This window comes from Eubalaena glacialis, chromosome 1, assembly GCF_028564815.1.
Source record: "Eubalaena glacialis isolate mEubGla1 chromosome 1, mEubGla1.1.hap2.+ XY, whole genome shotgun sequence".
Taxonomy (NCBI): domain Eukaryota; kingdom Metazoa; phylum Chordata; class Mammalia; order Artiodactyla; family Balaenidae; genus Eubalaena; species Eubalaena glacialis.
Window position 1 is genome coordinate 39805637 of NC_083716.1, and position 19770 is coordinate 39825406.

A 19770-nucleotide genomic window follows, 5' to 3' on the forward strand; every position below is an offset into this window, starting at 1 on the left:
CCGCTCTCTGGGTCTCCTGCAAGTAAGCCCCACTGGCCTTCAAAGCCAAAAGTTCTAGTGGCTCATCTTCCTGGCAGAGGAATGCTGGGCTGGGGACACTGATGTGGGGCTCAATACCTTTGCTCCTTGGGGAAATGCTCTGAAATTGTAATTATTTTCCTGTTGGTGGGTCACCCACCCAGAGGGTATGGGTCTTGACTACCTATCTCACTGTGGTTTCTTCTTTATATCTTTAATTATAGAAGATCTTTTATGGTAGTTTTTGGTCTTTTCCGTCAATAAGTGGTCTGTAAATAGTTGTTATTTTGGTGTGGCCATGAGAGGAGGTGAGCTCATGGTCTTTCTACTCCACCATTTTGGCTGATCTCCCTACTGTGGGTTGTGTTTCCACCTTCTTCATTGTGTCCTTTTAAGCACAGAAAGTTTTAATTTTGATGAAATCAAAATGGTCTATTTTTTCTTTTGTTTCTCATGCTTTTGGTGTCATATCTAAGTATCCTTTGCTAAATTTGATGTCATGAAAACCTACCCCTGTTTTCTTCTAGAAGTTTTATGGTTTTAGCTCTTATATTTAGATCTTTGAGCTATTTTGAGTTAGCTTTTATATATGGTATGAGGTAACAATCCAACTTCATTCTTTTCCTTGTGGCTATCCAGTTATTGCAGCACCATTTGTTGAAAGGCTATTTTTTTAAACCCGTTGAATGATCTTGGCACACTCGTTGAAAATCGGTTGACCATAGAGTCATGGTCTTATTTCTGGATTCCCAATTCTATTTCATTGATCTGTGTTTATTTTTTGTGCTAGTATCACCCTTTAAAAAAAGAAAAACCATTCCTTTTTTATAGCTAAGTAGTATTCCATGGTTCGTATCACCCTTTCTTGATTACTATTGCTGTGTAGTAAGTTTTGAAATCAGGATATATGAGTCCTCCTACTTTGTTCTCCTTTTTCAAGATTGTTTTTGCTATTCTGAGTCCTTTGCAATTCTATTTAAATTTTAGAATCAGTTTGTCAACTTCTACAAAGAAGTCAGCTGAGATTCTGATTGTAATTGTATTGAATCTGTAGATTAAATTGAGGAGCACTGTAATCTTAACAATTTTAAGTCTTCTGATCCTTGAACATGGATGTTTTCCTATTTATTTAGGGCACGGAGAAAAGGGAGAACCCTCCTATGCTATTAATGTGGTATATCACATTTCTTTATTCACATATTTTGAACCATTCTTGCATCCCAGGAATAAATCCCATTGATCATGGTGCATGATCCTTTTAATGTGCTATTGAATTCAGTTTGTTAGTATTTTGCTTGGGATTTTGGCTTCTATATTCATCAGAGATATTGGCCTTTTTTTTTTTTATTTTCATAGTGCCCTTATATGGCTTTGGTATCAGGGTAATGTTATCATCATAAAGCAAATTTGGGAGTATTCCCTCCTCCTCAATTTTTGAGAGGAGTTTGAGAAGGACTGGCATTAATTATTCCTTAAATGTTTGGTTGAATTCACCAGTAAAACGATCTGATCCAAGTCTTTTTTTGTTAGGAGGTTTCTGATTACTGATTCAACCTTCTTACTCATTATTAGTCTGCTCAAATTTTTCTATTTATTCATGATTTAGTCTTGGCAGTTTGTATGTTTCTAGAAATTTACCCATTTCTTCAGGTTATCCAATTTGGTGGTGTATAATTGCTTATAGTCATCTTTTTGTATTTCTGAGGTGTCATTTGTAATGTCTTACCTTTCATTTCTAATTTTTTGAAAAATTTGAGGCTTCTCTCTTTTTTTTCTTAGTTAGTCTAACTAAAGGTTTGTCAATTTTGTGTTTTCAAAAACCAGCTCTTCGTTTTGTGGTTTTTTTCTATTGTTTTTCTGGTCTCTATTTCGTTTATTTCTACTCTGATCTTTGTTATTTCTTTTCCTCTGTTAACTTTGTGCTTAGTTTGTTCTTTTTCTAGTTCCTTGAGGTGTAAAGTTAGGTTGTTTTTTTGAGATCTTTCTTAGTTCTTAATGTAGGGGTTTATCACAATAAACTGCACTCCCAGAACTTATTTTGCTCTATACAGTAAGTTTTTGGTATATTGTATTTCCATTTTTGTTTTGTCTGTTTTGAGGTATTTTTGATTTCATTTTGATTTCTTTGACCCATTAGTTGTTCAGGAGTATGTTTTTTAATCTTCACATATCTGTGAATTTTCCAGTTTTCCTGTTACTGATTTCTAGTTTCATGTCTTTGTGGTCAGAAAAGATAGTTGGTATGATTTCAATCTTCTAAATGTGCTGAGGCTTCTTTTGTGACCCTACGTGATCAATACTGGAGAATGTTTCATGCACACTTGAGAAGAATGTGTTTTCAACTGTCGTTGGGTAGAATGTTCCATATGTGTCTTTTAGGTCCATTTGATCTAAGATATGGTTCAAGTCCAATGTTTCCTTGTTGATTTTCTGTGTGGATGATCTAACCACTTTTGAAAGTGGGCCATTGATGTTCCCTACTATTATTATATTGTTATTTATTTCCCAGTGCTTATAAAAGTTATGTTTACATTATACTGTGGTCTATTAAGTGTGTGATAACATTATGTCTTAAAAATGTACATTCCTTAATAAAAAATACTTTTATTGCTAAAAATGGTAACCATCAGCAGAGTTTTCAGAGAGTCATAATCTTTTTGCTGGTGGAGGGTCTTGCCTTGATGTTGAAGGCTGCTGACTGATCAGGGTGGTGGTTGATGAAGGTTGTGGTGACTGTGGCAATTTCTTAAAATAAGACATTGATGAAGTTTTCTGCATTGATTGACTCTTTCACAAGTGATTTCTCTGTAGTGTGCAATGCATTTTATAGTACTTTACCCACAGTAGAACTTCTTTCAAAATTGTAGTCAGTTCTCTCAAACCCTGCCACAGCTTTATCAACTAAGTATGCATGACATTCTAAATCCTTTGTTGTCATGTCAGTGGTCTTCAGAGCATCTTCACCAGAAGATTCCACCTTAAGAAATCACTTTCTTTGCTCATACATAAGCAGCAACTCCTCATTTGTGAAAGTTATTGTCATGAGATTGCAGCAGTTAAGTCACATCTTTAGGCTTTGCTTTTAATTCTAGTTCTCTTGCTGTTCTCACCACCTTTTCAGTTACTTCCTCAACTGAAGTCTTGAACCCCTCAAAGTCATCCATGAGAGTTGAAATAACTTTTCCCAAGCCCTTGTTAATGTTGATATTTTGCCCTCTTTCCATGAACCATGAATGTTCTTAATGGCATGTAGAATGGTGAATCCTTTCCAGGAAGTTTTGCATTGACTTTTCCAAGATCCATCAGAGGAATCACTGTCCATGGCAGCTATAGCCTTATGAAATGTATTTCTTAAATAATAAGACTTGAAAGTCAAAAGTACTCCTTGATCCACGGGCTTCAGAATGGGTGTTGTGTTAGCAAGCATGAAAACAACATTAATCTTGTACATCTTCATCAGAGCTCTTGGGTGACCAGTGCATTGTCAGTGAGCAGTAATATTTTGAAAGGAATCTTTTCCTGAGCAGTAGATCTCAACAGTGGTGTTTAAATATTTAGTAAACCATCTTGTTTTGTTGTTCCATTTATAGAGCACAGGCAGAGTAGATTTAGCACAATTCTTAAGAGCCCTGGGATTTTCAGAATGGTAAATGAGCATTGGTTTCAACTTAAAGTGACCAGCTATGTTTGTCCCTAACAAGGGAGTCAGCCTGGCATTGACTTCTCCTCTCTAGCTAAGAAAGTCCAAGATGACATCTTATTCCAGAAGAAGATTGTCTTGCCTACATTGAAAATCTGTTTTATTAGTGTAACCACCTTCATTCATTATCTTGGCTTATTCTTCTGGATAACTTTCCACAGCTTTTACATTAGCACTTGCTGCTTCACCTTGAACCTTTATGTTATGGAGATGGCTTCTTTCCCTAAAGCTCATAAACCAACCTCTGCTACCTTCAGAATTTTCTTTTGCAGCTTCCTCACCTCTCTCAGCCTTCATAGAATTGAAGAAATTTAGGGCCTTGCTCTGAATTAGGCTTTGGCATAAGGGAATGCTGTGGCTGGTTTGCTCTGCTATCCAGACAATTAAAACATTCGCCATATCAGTAATAAGGCTGTTTCACTTTCTTATCATTTGTGTGTTCGCTGGAATAACACTTTTAATTTCCTTCAAGAACTTTTCTTTGCATTCACAACTTGGCTGACTATTTGGTGCAAGAGATCTAGCTTTTGTCATATCATGGCTTTCAACATGTCTTCCTCACTAAGCTTAATCATTTCTAGCTTTTGATTTAAAATGAGAGATGTGCAACACTTCCTTTCACTTGAATACACAGAGGCCATTGTAGGGTTATTAATTGGCCTAATTTCAATATTGTTGTGTCTCAGGGAATAAGGAGGCCTAAGGAGAGGAAGAGAGATGGAGGGGCAGCCAGTTGGTGGAGCAGTCAGAACACATACATTTATCAATTAAGTTTGCTGTCTTATATGGATGTGGTTTGTAGTGCTGCCAAACTATTACAGTAGTAACATCAAAGATCACTGATCAGAGATCACTGTAAGAAATATAACAATAATGAAAAAGTTTGAAATATAGTGAAGATTACTAAAATGTGACACAAAGTCATGAAGTTAGCAATTGCTGTTGGAAAAATGGCACTGATCAACTTGCTCAATGCAGGGTTACCACAAACCCTCAATTTGTAAACAAAACCCCAAACAAACAAACAAAAAACACAATATCAGCAAAGTGCAAGAAAATGAGGTATACCTGTTCTTTCATATCTTTTATGGGCTATCAGCATCCTTGCATTTCAGCTTGAAGAACTCCCTTTGGCATTTTGTGTCTCATAATTCATGTAGGCTTTTTTCATTCTTTTTCATTTTTTTTCACTTGAATTGAATAGTTCCTAATGACTTGTTTTGAGTTCACAGATTATTTCTTCTGCTTGATCAAATCTGCTGTTGATGCTCTCTACTGCATTGTTCATTTCATTCATTGCATTCTTCAGCTCCAGAATTTGTTTGGCTCTTTTTTATGGTTCTGCCTTTCTGTTGAACTCTCATTTTGTTCATAATTATTTTCTTGATTTTGTTAAGTTGTATATTTGTGTTCTCTTGTAGTTTGCTGAACTTCTTTGACACAATTATTTTGAGTTCTTCTTTGACAATTTGTAGATTTCCAATTCTTTGGGTCAGTTATTGGAAAATTATTATGTTCCTTTTGTGATGTCATGTTTCCTTGATTTTTGTTGTCTCTCGTAGAATTGCATTTGTCTGTGCATTTGATGGATCAGTTACCTCTTCCAGACTTTACAGAATGGTTTTGGTGGAGAAAGGCCTTCACCTGTGGGTGGCTGCAGAGACATTGACTGGGTGACTGGTTGTTCCAGCTCCAGGGCAGCCCAAGTGGCATAGTCTCCATGCAGCTCTGTCAGCTTAGGTCATCATTGGTGAAGACTGCATGGGTCCTCAAAGGCCAATGCTAAGGGTATCTGCAGCTGCTGTGAGTGCTGTTGTGATCTTCAGTGGTGAAGTCTGTTGGGGACATCCTGACATCCTTTTCTCCCTTGGGGGATGTCATGGCCAAGGGCATCACTTTTGGTGCTATGTTTGTCTTCAGGTACACTCACAGTGGTGGTGGCACTGATGTCTGATATGTGGCATCCATGGAACAGTGACATACCTGAGATCTGGAGTGTGGGTGCTTGTGGAGCAACCATGCCTCCAGGGTCCAGGGCACTGGCTCACCAGCAGCTCTGTGCCTGAGGTACGAGCACATGTGGAGCAGCCATGGAGCTGGGGACTAGAACATGTGCATTTGCAGAGGACAGTGGTTCTGGGGTTCAGGTCCACTTGCAGTGGCTCCAGTGCCTGAGATACAGGTACTTGCAGGGCAGCTGCAGGTCTGGGGTTTGGAGCCCAGGAAAACACAGCGTGGTCACAAAGGTGGGGTCTGAAACATGGGCATACATGGAACACCCATGGCTCTGGGGTCAGGGGCATGTATGGGTTTGGGGGTGGGGGACTGACAGTCCTGACTTCAGGGCAGTGGAACAGCAGCTCCTCATGAGGGAGGTACAGCAGCACGTCTCTCTCCAGTGATCCATGGTAACGACCATCATTGATTACCTCAGTCATACAAGCTGCTGGTGTCTCTGTGGAGCAGGCTTCTGGGGTTTGCACTGACAAACAGGGTCCTCTTTTGTGAAAGCTGTAGAGAGTCTGTTGTAGAGGCTGTTCAGCTTCTCAGTGGCAAGGGTTGCCAGGGTCTTCCACAGAGCAGGCCACTGCAGCAAATGATGGCACCTGTTACGTGGCTGGTACTGATATCTTCTGCCCTTCTTTGTTCCTAGCCTTCTTGAGATGTCTCAGATAAGCCAACCTTCCCAGTGATCCTTTGCATGTGGTTATTCTGTTTTTTTGCTCCACTGTGTTGCTGTAGGTTTTTAATTGGACTCTTGAGCCCTCCTAGGGCTATTTTCTTTTGTGGATAGCTAATTATTGTATTCTGTGGGGGGATGAAAGCTGATATCTTCTACTTTGGTATCTTGCTGAGGTCATCTCCTTTCTTTATAAGGGCATTTAAAGCTATAAATTTCCCTATGGGAACTGCTTTCACTGCATTCTATAAGTTTTGATATACTGTGTCTTCATTTGCATTCATCTGAAACTGTTTTTATATTTTCTTTTGATTTCTTTTTTGACCATTAGCTATTTATAATCATGTTGCTCAATTTCCACATATTTGTGAGTTTATCAAATTTTCTTCTGTTATTTATTTCTAAGTTCATTACATTGTGGTTGAAAACATACTTTGTATTAGTTATACTTTAAAACATTTATTGAGGTTTGTTTTATGGCCAGCATATGGTCTATTTTAGATAATGTTCCATATGCACTTGAGAAGAATATATATTATGTTGTTGTTGGATGGAGCCCTTTGTTAGTATCTGTTAGGTCTAGTTGGCTTCTAGTGCTGTTCAAATTTTATACTTCCCTATTGGTCTTCTCACTCGTTGTTCCATCTGTTATTGAAAGTGAGTTACTGAAGTTCCAACTATTATTGTTGATTGTTTCTCCCTTCATTTCTGTCAGTTTTGTTTCATGTATTTTTGTACTCTGTTATTAGGTCCATATATGTTCATAGTTGTTATATTTTCCTAATGGATTATAGAGTCTATGTTCTTAGGTTTTGTAGTTAACATAGCTTTTCCCCAGATTATGGGTGTTACGCTTGATGGTTGTTTTTATTGCTCGTGTGTGTGTGTGTGTGTGTGTGTGTGTGTGTGTGTGTGTACATAATTAAGTGGAGAGTCAAGAGAGGGTCTTTAGAGACCACAAGTCAAACAACTGGTACTTCAAGTTGGAGGTGTATTTTTTTATAGTTTTCAAAATAAGAAAAAGGTGATTCAGTTCATAGACCTACCTTTAATTATATCATATTTTTTTATTTGCAAAGTGGTTGAGAAAGAGCAATAAAAAAAAATTAAGGTTGTAGAACATATATATTCTTTTATTCTATCAACCACACTGAGGATCTAATTAAACAATGGCTCCTACTTTAGGATGTACAGGAAATTTTGCCTCTTCTATTATGCAAACTGTTTGGAATCATTGAACAACAACCTTGATAAAATCTCTCAAAGTCCTAAAAGCATTGTTGTACAACATTTGTCAAAATGATGATATTTTTCAGAGGGTTGGAATCATATTAATCATAACATTCCTAATAGGGACAACAGTAGGGGATCCATTCTGGGACAGTATTCGGGATCAGGTCCTGGGCAAGCCATCTGAAGAAATCAAAGAATGCCAAAAACCAAAGCCAATCCTTCTTCATACTGGAGAGGTAATACATTTTGATTTTCATGGTGAAATTAGTATATCGTTATTTTTACATTTATGAGTTATCAGATATGATTAGTAGCTCTGTGTTGAATAGTAGATCTGTGTGTTATTCAGAAGTTCCCATATCAAATTTTTAATATTAAAAAATATGGATGCTATAAGTCTAACTCTAAGAAATAAGGGTTATGATTATTAAATACACTGACTTAGATTTTTATATCTATAGTAAATAAATGAAACAATTAGAACAGTGGAAAAGGAAGAATAAGATTAACATTTTTCTTATTCAGGATTTGTTTATGTTGACTCCAGGATAGGAGTGAACACAGAATTCTTTGCAGAGAAAAACATCTCAGGTTATTTTCTCACAACTCAGGCAACATTATTAACTAAAGCAATATTCTTTAAATACTCTTTGGAACATGGATTTTCATATTCATACCAGTGTTCATACTATCATGGGTTTTTGATGTAGAAAAAATTTTTAAATACCGTTTTTTCTAATATTTAATTAAAATTCTCCAGGAAGAAGAAAGAGAGGAAACAAAGAAATAGAGGGAAAGATTCTACTAATCTGAATATGGTAAAGGATAGATTCTCTTGGAGAAAACCTAAAAAGTAAGGCAAGACTTGGTAACTGAAGATTTAAAGTGCTATTAAAGTAAAAAGAAATCATCAACTTAAGCTATTCCAAATGATGGTAATTCCTTATTCATCTTGTATAAGGATAGTCACCATGGTAATATAGGAGAGCACTTGGTTATCTATTACACATTGTGATTCCACAATGACAAATCCACGAGAAACTTCATTGATGAGAAAATAAGTCCAGGTTAATGGGACACTGGTATATGAGATTTACATCTTATTACTATTGAATAGATAGAATATTTAATACTACGTGATTTAGAAAAAATATATGATATTAGGATAAGACACCCCAAAACAGCTGGAAACATTTAAAATCCTTTAATAAAGGAACTTCTACGAGCAGCGTCAGTTTCTTGACGAAGAAAGAATAATATTCTTAACACAGTTTTCATGCTTTTGGTTCTTAGCTGTCAAAACCTCATCCCTGGCACCCAGATATTGTTGATGTTCAGATTATTACCCTTGGGTTCTTGGCCATCACTGCCATCCCTGGGGAGTTTACGTAAGTTCCTCTTTTTTATTTTGTAGTTACACATGTAACTGTTGTGGATGTGTTTCTGTTGGGATCACTTCTTATCATGGGCAGATAATTCTGTACTGACTCCTTTGTATCCTACTGTGCTATGTTTGGCAACGGTGACAAATATTCCCACCCTCTTTTGGTGGGGCCTCTGAAGAATAAATCTCTCTCTGCCTGTTACTAGTGGGTAACCTGAAGTAAACAGAAAAATCTGAAAAGTTATCATTCCAATAAAATTATACAGTGATTTATTATGTCAGTAGAAAGACTTTAAATAATATTAAAACATAGGGTCGTGAAACAATCAGTTTAGGTATTAGAAGCATGGAAGCATATTTTAAATCCGCTCCTTATGCCATATTTCCTATCTTAGTAAGTAGCAATTTTTTATCTTTCCATTGCTCAGGCCCTAAATCTTAGAGTCATCCCTGAATTCTCTCTTTTTCAATTTTCCCTGCTTTCAATCCTTTAGCAAATTCTGTATGTTCTATTCAACAGTTTCCATCATTCTTCCCCTCCCCATCCCCCGGCCCCAACCTGGGTCTAAGCCACCATTATCTCTCCCCTGGATTTTACTGCAATAACCTCCTGTCTCACCTTCTTGCTTCTCCCTCGCTCCTCTATAGTCTTTCCTCAACATTATAGCCAGAATAATCCCTGAAAAGCATAAGTCAAATCATGTCACTACTCAAAACCTTTCAATGGCTTCTAACTCTCCAGAGAAATTCTCAAACCCTTATAATATCCGACAGGGCCCTATGTGATCCTCTCTTCAGCAAGCTCTCTGATCTGATTTCATACCACTCCCCCTTGATCACCCCTGCTGCAGCCACCTTGGCTTCAGTGCCATTCCCAGACTACCAAGCACGCTCTTATTTTAGGGCTTTCGAACTTAACAGTTCCTTCTGCCTGAAACACTTACCCTCCATTTATCCCCATGGCCAACTCTTTTATTCCTTCTATTCTCTGCTCAAAACTCTAACAGAGATGCCAGTCTTGCTTACATGATATAACATTGTCTTTATCCCCCACCGCTCCTACCACCACCACATCACTACAGCATCAGCACGAACACCGCCATCCCCACAATGACCACCACCATTCTCTTTCATCCTTATCCTACTTTATACTCTCCATAGAACTTATTGTCATCTCACTTTTTTATTTGCTTGTTGACCATCTTCCCTCCCTAGAATGTCAGCTCCATACTGTTGAATCCTTAGCAGTTTGAAGTGGGTCTGGTATGTGGTAGGTGTCCAATATTTTACTGAAGGATTAAATGAATGAATGAAATAGTAAGTTCTTTGTAGGCAGGAACAGTACACTCTCTACTTGCCTCAGCTGTTATTAACACAGAATGCAACCTATTGTTGACTCAGTGAATGGAAAGTGATAGGGATCTTTTGCCAGTGATATTCATTGATTCTGTTTTCCTCCTTCAAGTTGTCTGTTTTCACTTTAGGATTTGTTTTGAAGATAGGGCAATGAGGAAAAAAGCTCAACTTTAACTTGCATTGTTTCTATACACTTTACTATTGTTAGCCAGGCTAACATTTTGGCTTTCACTACAAGTCTTTCTGTGTACCTTGTGTACATTCTGAATAGGAAAACACTTTGATAATTCTGTTTTCTTGACTCAGGACCATGTCTGGACGAAGACTTCGGGAGGCAGTTCAAGAGGTAAATTAAGAACGAAATAAAATATCCATGCATTTTTATTTGGAAAAGAGAAAAGAATTCCCTATCCCTATGATCTGGCACCTTTTAAATTATTCTTTGCGAAGATGACAAGAGTTTTACACGTCTTGAAAGTAATGGCTGGAGGTGAAAATGAAATATTGGTGGCATAAGAACAAACTTTAAAAATATAAGAGAACTATAGTAAGATTAAAATATTTCATTTGTATTTATGTACTAATAATTTAAAAATTGATAATGGTTTTATGGATTCAGTAGTAAATGACCCCAAGTACATTAGTATCTTAAAGTCCTGTGTAAATAAAAATCTAACACATGTTAAAAATGCTGTATTTTATCTATATTTGTGATTTTCTTTACATTCAGAAAGTATTGTAAATGGTTCTAAGATGACATAATCAACAAATGTCTTATCATATGGGGCTGGAAATAACTCCTGTGGTTAGCTAATATGTTCCCATTATACTTTTTTGGAAATTGATAAAATATCTGTATTTTGGTAATAAGAAGATTCTGCATCTGCAAATACAATCGTTAAGATGTTTGGAGATCCATTGACTTGCCCAACTATAGTGCAGAGTTATGGCTTTAAGTTTTCCTAAGGGATCCTTTGATACTCCTGTACTCCTATGCAGTTTTGATCATTAGGAAAAATATTGTTAAGATAGTTATCTTACAAATGATTCATATTTATAATTGTATGTTAAGTATAAGTAGGATGATAATACACTATAAGTTGAAGAGTAATTTTATTTCACTCTCCCTTTCCCCCTAGGAATTTGCAACTTATGGGATGCTGAATATGACTGTTGTTATATCGGGTCTATGCAATGTATATACACACTACATTACCACCTATGAAGAATACCAGGTAAAATAAAAAGTTCTCATCATTTAAATGAATTATACCCTGGTCAAGACTATTGCGTCAAACGCAGAATTTCTTTGTGGACTTCCTCAATCGTGTTTTTGAGAGGTGATTTTGTTTTAGGGCTGGTAAGAGAATGATAAGCCAGAGGTTGTATTTGGGAGTTCTAGGTTGACCATTTCCAAGTTCAGGTCAAAATTCTAGTCTCACTGACTTCCACTTTCCCTGAAATAAATTACTTTGTCAGGAGCACTGATAATAAGCCTGGGTTATGGCATACAACATTCCTAACTCTATCCTTAATGCTTCTGGTGCCTTAAACTTCTGTAGAACCTGGGAAAAACTCCCATTGATAGCTTCTGTTTATTGAGTGTACTGGCTAAGCACCTTGCAAATGTGATCTTACATAATCCTCACAATTAGCCCTGACTGAAGTAGGGTATTATTATATCCATGATACAGATTAAGAAACAGAGCCTCAAAAAAATTAGGGAGGCTGCTGGCTGGTAATGCGTTTTTGTTTACAAATAGTACAGAAAGTAGCCCAAGTACTTTTAAACAACAGTAGTTAAAAACATGAAAACAGTGTAGAGTTCCACAATTAATGGTTTCTAATACATCTGCAGGTATAACTTGGCAATCCATACTGTGGCACACAGGCTACCCTTGACAAATACTCAGTAATTCCAGCAGTAGAGTCTGCCCTGCTGCCCTCTGTTGACTTTACTGAAGGGTCCCTGCCTTCTAGGAAATCCTGTTGAATAAAGGTTCTTAACTGGGGTAAACTTAGATGTGAATAAGTTTTCACGTATCCACTTTTTCATTTATCTGTAACTGTCATTTAGCATTTCTTTCAATTATGAATGTAGGCAACGAATGACAGTAATATTAGCTGTACCTCTGACTTTTGTCACCAGTAGGAACCATGAATATTTTTCATATCACAAATAGTTACTGCACATCTGGAAATACCTTTTACTCTCATTGCTCTTTTAAAATCACAGTAGTTATTAGATCTGCTACTAGATCTTGTTATTCAGTAGCATCATACAGAAGCACAAACATTACTCTATCCCAAAATTGGTTTATTATTGTTTGATTTCAGTTGAATGGGTTTCCTTTGTCAATCCATATATTTTATGTTATGTGTTTAGAAATGTTGCTCTGAAAGGGGTCCATAGGCCTCAACAGACTGCCAAAGTAGTCCAAGGCGCAAGTAAAGTTAGGAACCCCTACTAGCTTGTCTCCTGGTTAGGGACATGAAAAGATTAGTATTAATTAATTAATTAATTAATTCACTCATTCAGTCAACAGATATGTTTTGTGAGAGATACTGTACTAGCCACTATCTGGGCATAACAATGCCTTGCCCTCAAGACCACTAGAATTTATGGGCCAGTAAAAGACATAGAAGAAAGCAGATGATTACATTTCTGTGAAAGGGATGCACAAGGTGTTATGAAAATGAAGAGAAAGAGCACCAGTTTAGACTGGGTATTTGAAGTTGGGGACTGGCAGATTTTCACAAAGATGTAGAATTTGTCCAAGTTATTGAGAATGAGTAAGGACTAATTGAGCAAATAAAAGTTAGGGAGGGTGTTCCATATTGAGGGAGCTACATACACAAAGGTCCAGAGGGGCAGACTTAGCATATTTAAGGGGCCATAATTAGTTGAGTACCATGGAATTAGCATGATGAGGGTAGTGAGACAGGGGCTGGAGTGGGAGGCAAGGGTTAGGTCGATGGAGAGTCTTTTATGCTGTGCTACAGAGCTTTGAGTCAATAAGGAAGATTTTGGGGAACTGCAGTAGAATTTAGAGGAAGGAATGCTCTGTTGAAATCTGTGATTTAGAAAGCTCACTAGGATGGCAGTGTAGAAAATGAATTGGAAGGGCAAGTGTAGAGGCAGAGAACTGATTAAGAAGCGATAGTTATGATCTGGGTGAGAGCTAAGGGTTTGACCAAGGTAAAGCAGTAAAGAAACAGGAAAATGAAAAAATTCGAGAGATGTTAAGGAATGATGACTTGGAGACTTATAGGATATAGGATGAAGGAGAGAGAGGCGTCTAAGGTGACTGCAAGATGATCCTGGCATGGGAGACTGGAAGGATGGGTTTCACTGAGATGAAGGATGTTGCAGGGAAAGCTGATATATTTGGAGTGGTGAGTTCCAGGTTAGATTTGATGAATTGGAGGTTTCTGTGGAACAACCAAAGCCTTGGCACTCAGGTAAAAGGAGTTGTATTTGTTTCTATTTTATAGTTCTATGATGGGTTAAATGTCCTTCTCCAGATAGTTCCATCACCCTCCACTTTATCCAGGAGTTACTAAGACTCTTATTTTTCCTCATTTTTTTCTCCTGCTGTACTCTTTGGGGGAAAACATCTATATTACAAGTACTTAAAATAGACATAAACTCAGGAGCTATTACCCTCTTTCAGGTTAACTGGACTGTTGGTCCAAATGGCATAAGCCAGGAGAATTCTTCACTACCTTGAACAAGTAGTTGATGGGAGCCATTTAGTTTTGCTGGTAAATGGAAATGCCCACTACTTTGTCATAAGTAGTCTTGAATTATGTCAGTTTGGATTATGCAAGATGTCCAGTCATCACCCCTCACTAAAATGCAACACCTCTGTAAATGGATCAAAATATGCAGAATGATGTAAGACTCTGTTCTGCCTCTCCTGCAGGCTCAGCGGTATGAGGCAGCATCCACAATTTATGGACCACATACTCTGTCTGCTTACATCCAGCTTTTCAGAGTCCTTGCTAAGGCCATTGCTACGGTAATCAAAAATTGTGTTTGTATGTCTCAGGGGTGGGGAGATGCAGAGGGAAGCAAAAAAGACCTTAGCTTTGAGTGTTCAGTTTCTTTGAAAACCTTTATATTTAAAAATATTGTAGCTGTGAGGTATCTCTAAGAAATGAAACTAGTAAAATAAATTCAGAGTCAGTTAACATCTTTTGGTAGTGACCACTTTTTTCATACCTGTTATCCTCCCAATCATCGTGTGAAGTATGGAGGTATTTTCCCCCGTTTTTCAGATGAGCAAATAGGTTCAGAGATGAGAAGTGATCAAGCTTACTATAACTGTGAGTTGAACCAGTGCTCTCTAATCTTGGTCAGTTTCTCTCCAGTTGCTTCCTGAATTGAGTGGTTTATCAGTTCTGAGATGCCCATTTTCCATATTATAACATCTCTGAAATTGGGATGTATTGGGTTGGCCAAAAAGTGCATTCGGTTAATGAATACGTTGTTTGATAAAGTTCTTGGTGAAAATGAAAAATGTCTTTTATTTTTACTTAAAACTGAAGAAACTTTTTGGCCAACTCAATGTCTTCCAATCAAAGGAATCTTACAATTATAGTTAGTAGCATGTTTTCACTTTCTTTGTGGTTCAAAAATAATAATAGTTATTATAATCAATAGAGCCTTAGATTTGATAAAGTGCAACAGTGTCTTGGAATGTACACACACATTGTATCTACCTAAAATCTGTACACCTAAATAAGTTTACTTAGAGGAACTCCACTTGTGTAAATCTTCCCTCTGGAATATAGTTTATATATGAAGCTGCAGTCTGGTGTCAAAAGATTAGTCAATAAGCAGGATAAGGACTTTAACGTGATAAATGGACCCTTGTACAATACCACATAAGCCCCAATAAAGGCTGTGAGGCAATGATGGCATAGCAAAGACAATAAAGCCCTTTCAAAGAGAGAGCTTGGATATATTAAATTGAAACAAAACTGCTGTTTCTGTAGGTCAAAATAGTGAAATATGGGCAATTTCATATGCCTCCATCTAATTAGTTATTGACTGTGTGTTTGAAGTTTCAGTACAAGGTATTTACTTCGGATATATTTTAATTATCTGGTTATTGTTTTATCATAATATTCTTTTCAATTTTAGGTCTGATACTTTTTTTAAAAACAGAACTATTTTTATTTTTCGTCATAAAAGCTAACTATTTGTAGAATATTCAGATTATACAGAAAAGTATAAACCTCTAACCCATCTCTAGAGATAACCACTGTTTAACTTTCATGCAATTACAGGTTTATAGCTCTTCCCATGGAAGTAGAGTCATCAAATTTTATAGTGATATTTAGGAAGAAAAGTGTGATTCATTTTGTGGAAATTTGTTTCAGAATTTTACAGTTACGTGTCTAAGAATATCTATGTGATCTTGAAAAAAGAAAACCACTGAGTATCTCCAAGCCTATCTTCCCATTTGCAAAATGAGAATGATAACGAGTAGGTTATGTGGCTGCTGTCAAGATTAAACATATAAAGCAAGGATTAAAGTACATCAAATCCATATGAGGGCTATTTAAAATTTGAGATTAGAATTTTGGTGACACTATTAAAGGCGACAAATTTTGTGGAAAGCATAGATTAAACCAGTCATGATACAGGCTGATCTTAACTTTTAAATTAAAAATATATTTATTATATTCTTTAATGAGCACAGAGAAGGATTTAGGAAAAAACTTGATAGTGACTTTGGATAAGAGACACTCAACACTTTTTAAACTTTAAAAGAATAATTACAGTGTCATGTTACAGAGACTTATCATGTGTTTCTGTCCAGAGCCATACAGTTAAAGAATGGCTGTCCCAGAACCTAAACTCATGGAGCATGATTCCTAGTTTACACTCTAGATTATACTGCCTAGGGGAGTGAAAGTGTTACCTGTGACCGACACTTTCTTCTAGTCACAAAAGTTTAAATTATGGACATCTAGGCTCCTATTTCAGCAGAGTTCCCCTCACATTTTGTTACAGTTGTTAGCTCTTGGGAAGAGGGAGAGGGAGTGGGAAAGTGAGTGTGTATGTGTTTGCTTTAATGAAGGCATTTTTGGGGATCTGGGGAAAGGGTCTTGACTCTACATTGTATGCTTCTTAAGCAAATGCTCTCTGTTCTAGGATACAGTAGCCAATCTGAGCAGTGGTCCAGAGCCTCCATTTTTCAAAGACCTGATGGCCCCATTAATCCCTAATACTGTGGATAGAGCGCCTGTAGGCACAACTTTTGGGGATGTCCTGCAGCCAGCCAACCCTAAATACAGAGTGGTAAGTCTCGCAAAGAGGTCTTGGGATCCTTCAGAAGACTGTGTGGGGATGGGGGGAAAGATGTTGTTTAATGTCACCACCTGCCTCGAATCATGCCTCGGACCAGCTGTTAGCAATAATTTAGAAAATTGTTCTTATCTCTGCAGAGGCTCTGAAAACATGAAAATGGGGAAGTATTTATTTTTCAGTTGGTAATTGTGGAAAATTGAATTTCTAAAATTCAAATTATTCCTTTTCTTTTTAAAGGGATAGTCCTGGAACCATTCATTGTAGCATAGAAAAGTTGTCTATGATATGTTAAGGATAGGAAAAGCACATAGAAATGAAGCAGGATTTCTACCACTACTATTTGATATAGATCTTGTGTCTTGCAACTTTGCTAAATCATTTATTAGTTCCAATAGATTTTTTTTGGTGTGGATTCCTTCGAAATGTCTATGTATAGTATGTCATCTGTGAATAAAAACAGGTTTACTTATTCCTTTTTGAATTTGTTTTGTGGATGCCTTTTATTTGTTTCCTTATTGCACTGGCTAGAGTCTCCAATGCAATGTTGAAAAGAAGTTGTAAGACTGGACATCCTTATCTTGTTTCTAATCTTAGGAGGAAAAGTATTCAGTCATTAAGTATAATGTTTTCTTTAGAATTTTTGTAGATGCCCTTTATCAGGTTAAAAAAATTCCCTTCTATGTCTAGTTTGTTGAGAGTTTTTATGAAGAAAGGGTGTTGAATTTTTTCAAATCCTTTTCTGTGTCTACTGAGGTGATCATGTGGTTTTTGTTTTTTATTCTACTAATAGGGTGTATTGTATTGGTTGATTTAAGATATTAAATAAATACCCTTTAGTAATGGTATATAATACTTTTTACATGTTGTTAAATTCGGTTTGCTAACATTTTTCTAAAGAGTTTTGTACTCATGTCCATGAGGGGCATTTGTAGTCTTCTTTTCATGTGTTGTCCTTGACTGCCCTTGGTATCAGGGTAGCACTGGTCTCAGAAAAGGAGTAGAAAGTGTTTCCTCTTGTATTTTCTGAAAATGTATGCAAAAGATTGATATTATTTCTTCTTTAAATATTGGATCAGATTTACCAGCAAAGTCATTTGAATTTGGGCTTCTTTTTATGGCAAAATTTTAAATCACTAATTCAGTTCCTTTACTCGTTTTAGGCCTATTCAGATTTTCTGTTCTTGAGTCAATTATGTGTCTTTCTAAGAGTTTACTTTGTCTTTAGGAATTTTCCCATTTCATATAATTGTCTAATGTGTTGGGATAAACTTGTTCATAATATTCCCTTATAATTCTTTTAATTTCTGTAAGGTCAATAATGGTGTCCCCTCTTTCTGCCTGATTTTGCTGACTTGCGTCTTCAAAGAGCCATCTTTTAGCTTCATTGATTTTATCTGTTTTTCCATTTCACTGATTTTTGCTCTAGTGTTTCATTTCTTTCCTTCTGCCTGCTTTGATTTTATTTTGCTCTTCTCATTTCTTAAGGTGGATGCTTAGGTTATTTTTATGTTTTAGTGTCCTTTTTTAATTCCTCTGTTGGTTTTTTACTATGTATATTTTTAGCTGTTTTCCTGGTAGTTATTTTAGGGACTTGAAAAAGAACTCTGTTTCTTCTCTTTACACTCCACTCTCAATACTTCTGACAGCAGATGTGTGGAGGTTTCCCCCCACCAAGTAACTCTCCAGTTCTCTGTGGACACCAATTTGATGTCCTACAATTCAATTCAATTCTGATGGTATTTACTTGGGGTTGGCACAGATCCCACAGGTTAAGGGCTCAGTCCCACTAGACTGCACCCTCCCCCTCACCTCCCGCTCCCCATACACACATATTTCAGACACCAGTGGCAAATCCATGTTGTCACCTGTGCTTCTAACAGCCTGGCTATAAATTGGAGATTCCCATGACCTCCTCCTCAGATTTAATGACTTGCTAGAATAGCTCACAGAACTTAGGAAAATAGTTTACTTACTAGATTCCCGGTTTATTATAAAAGGATACAACTCAGGAACAACCAATGGAGAGATGCATAGGGCAAGGTATGGGGGAAAGAATGCAGAGCTTCTCCAGCCATGTCACCTTCCCAGAGTCTCCACATATTCACCAGCTTGGAAGCTCTCCAAACCGCATACTTTAGGGATTTTTGTGGAGGCTTCATTATGTAGGCATGATTGACTAAATCATTGGCCATCAGCAGTTAACTCAGCCTCCAGCTCTTTTCCCTTCCCTGGAGATCAGGGGGTTGGAGTTGAAAGTTCTAACCCTCCAATCACAGGGTTTGTTTGCCCCCATTCTGAGGTTATGCAGAAGTCCACGGCCACCAGTCATCTTAATAGCATACAAAAGACACATTACCGGAGATTCCAAGGGTTTTACGAGCTGTGTGCCAGGAAATGGGGGCAGAGACCAAATATATATATATATTTATATCTCACGTCACAGAGCTATAATATGCATCTTAACTAATCACAACCTACTTTAATACAATACTAACTTAATTCTAAAAAATACAAAAAGATTCTTCCCAAATATCTTTTTTCCCTTTCCCATCTTTGGTGATATTGTCACATATTATATCTACATGTAAATGTAATAATACAGTGTTATAATTATTGTTTTATAAAATCTTATGTCTTTTAAAGACATTAAGGAAATCTATGAAAAAGTATATTTATAGAAAATTTTTATTTACCTACATATTTACCAGTTCTGGTACTCTTTATTTCTTTTTAAGAATTTGTATTATCATCTAGCGTCATTTTCTTTCAGCTGGAAGGACTTCCTTTAGTATTTCTTGTAAGACAGTTATGCTAACAACAAATTCTCTCAGCCTTTGTTTATCTGGAATGGATTTATCTTATCTTTGAAGAATGGTTTTGCTGCATTCTTGATTGAAAAATGTTTTTCTTTTATTACGTTGAATATGTTATCCTGTTACTTTCTGTACTTCACTCTCTAATGAAAAGTCAATTCTTAATTTTATTGTAATTCCCCTGTAAGAAATGAATCACTTTTCTCTTGCTGCTTTCAAAATTTTCTTTTTGTCTATGTCTACCACTAGTTTGCTACAATATAT

General features: G+C 36.7%; 1 protein-coding gene across 1 annotated transcript in view; it reads left to right on the forward strand.

The window, feature by feature from the left end:
• Positions 1 to 19770, forward strand: part of ASAH2 (N-acylsphingosine amidohydrolase 2) — a 76249-nt gene that overhangs the window by 41049 nt on the left and 15430 nt on the right. The window contains exons 12-17 of the mRNA XM_061195609.1: positions 7752 to 7867; positions 8925 to 9019; positions 10678 to 10717; positions 11511 to 11606; positions 14298 to 14393; positions 16538 to 16684. Coding sequence (XP_061051592.1) covers positions 7752 to 7867; positions 8925 to 9019; positions 10678 to 10717; positions 11511 to 11606; positions 14298 to 14393; positions 16538 to 16684 — 590 coding nt within the window. The remainder of the gene's footprint in view (positions 1 to 7751; positions 7868 to 8924; positions 9020 to 10677; positions 10718 to 11510; positions 11607 to 14297; positions 14394 to 16537; positions 16685 to 19770) is intronic.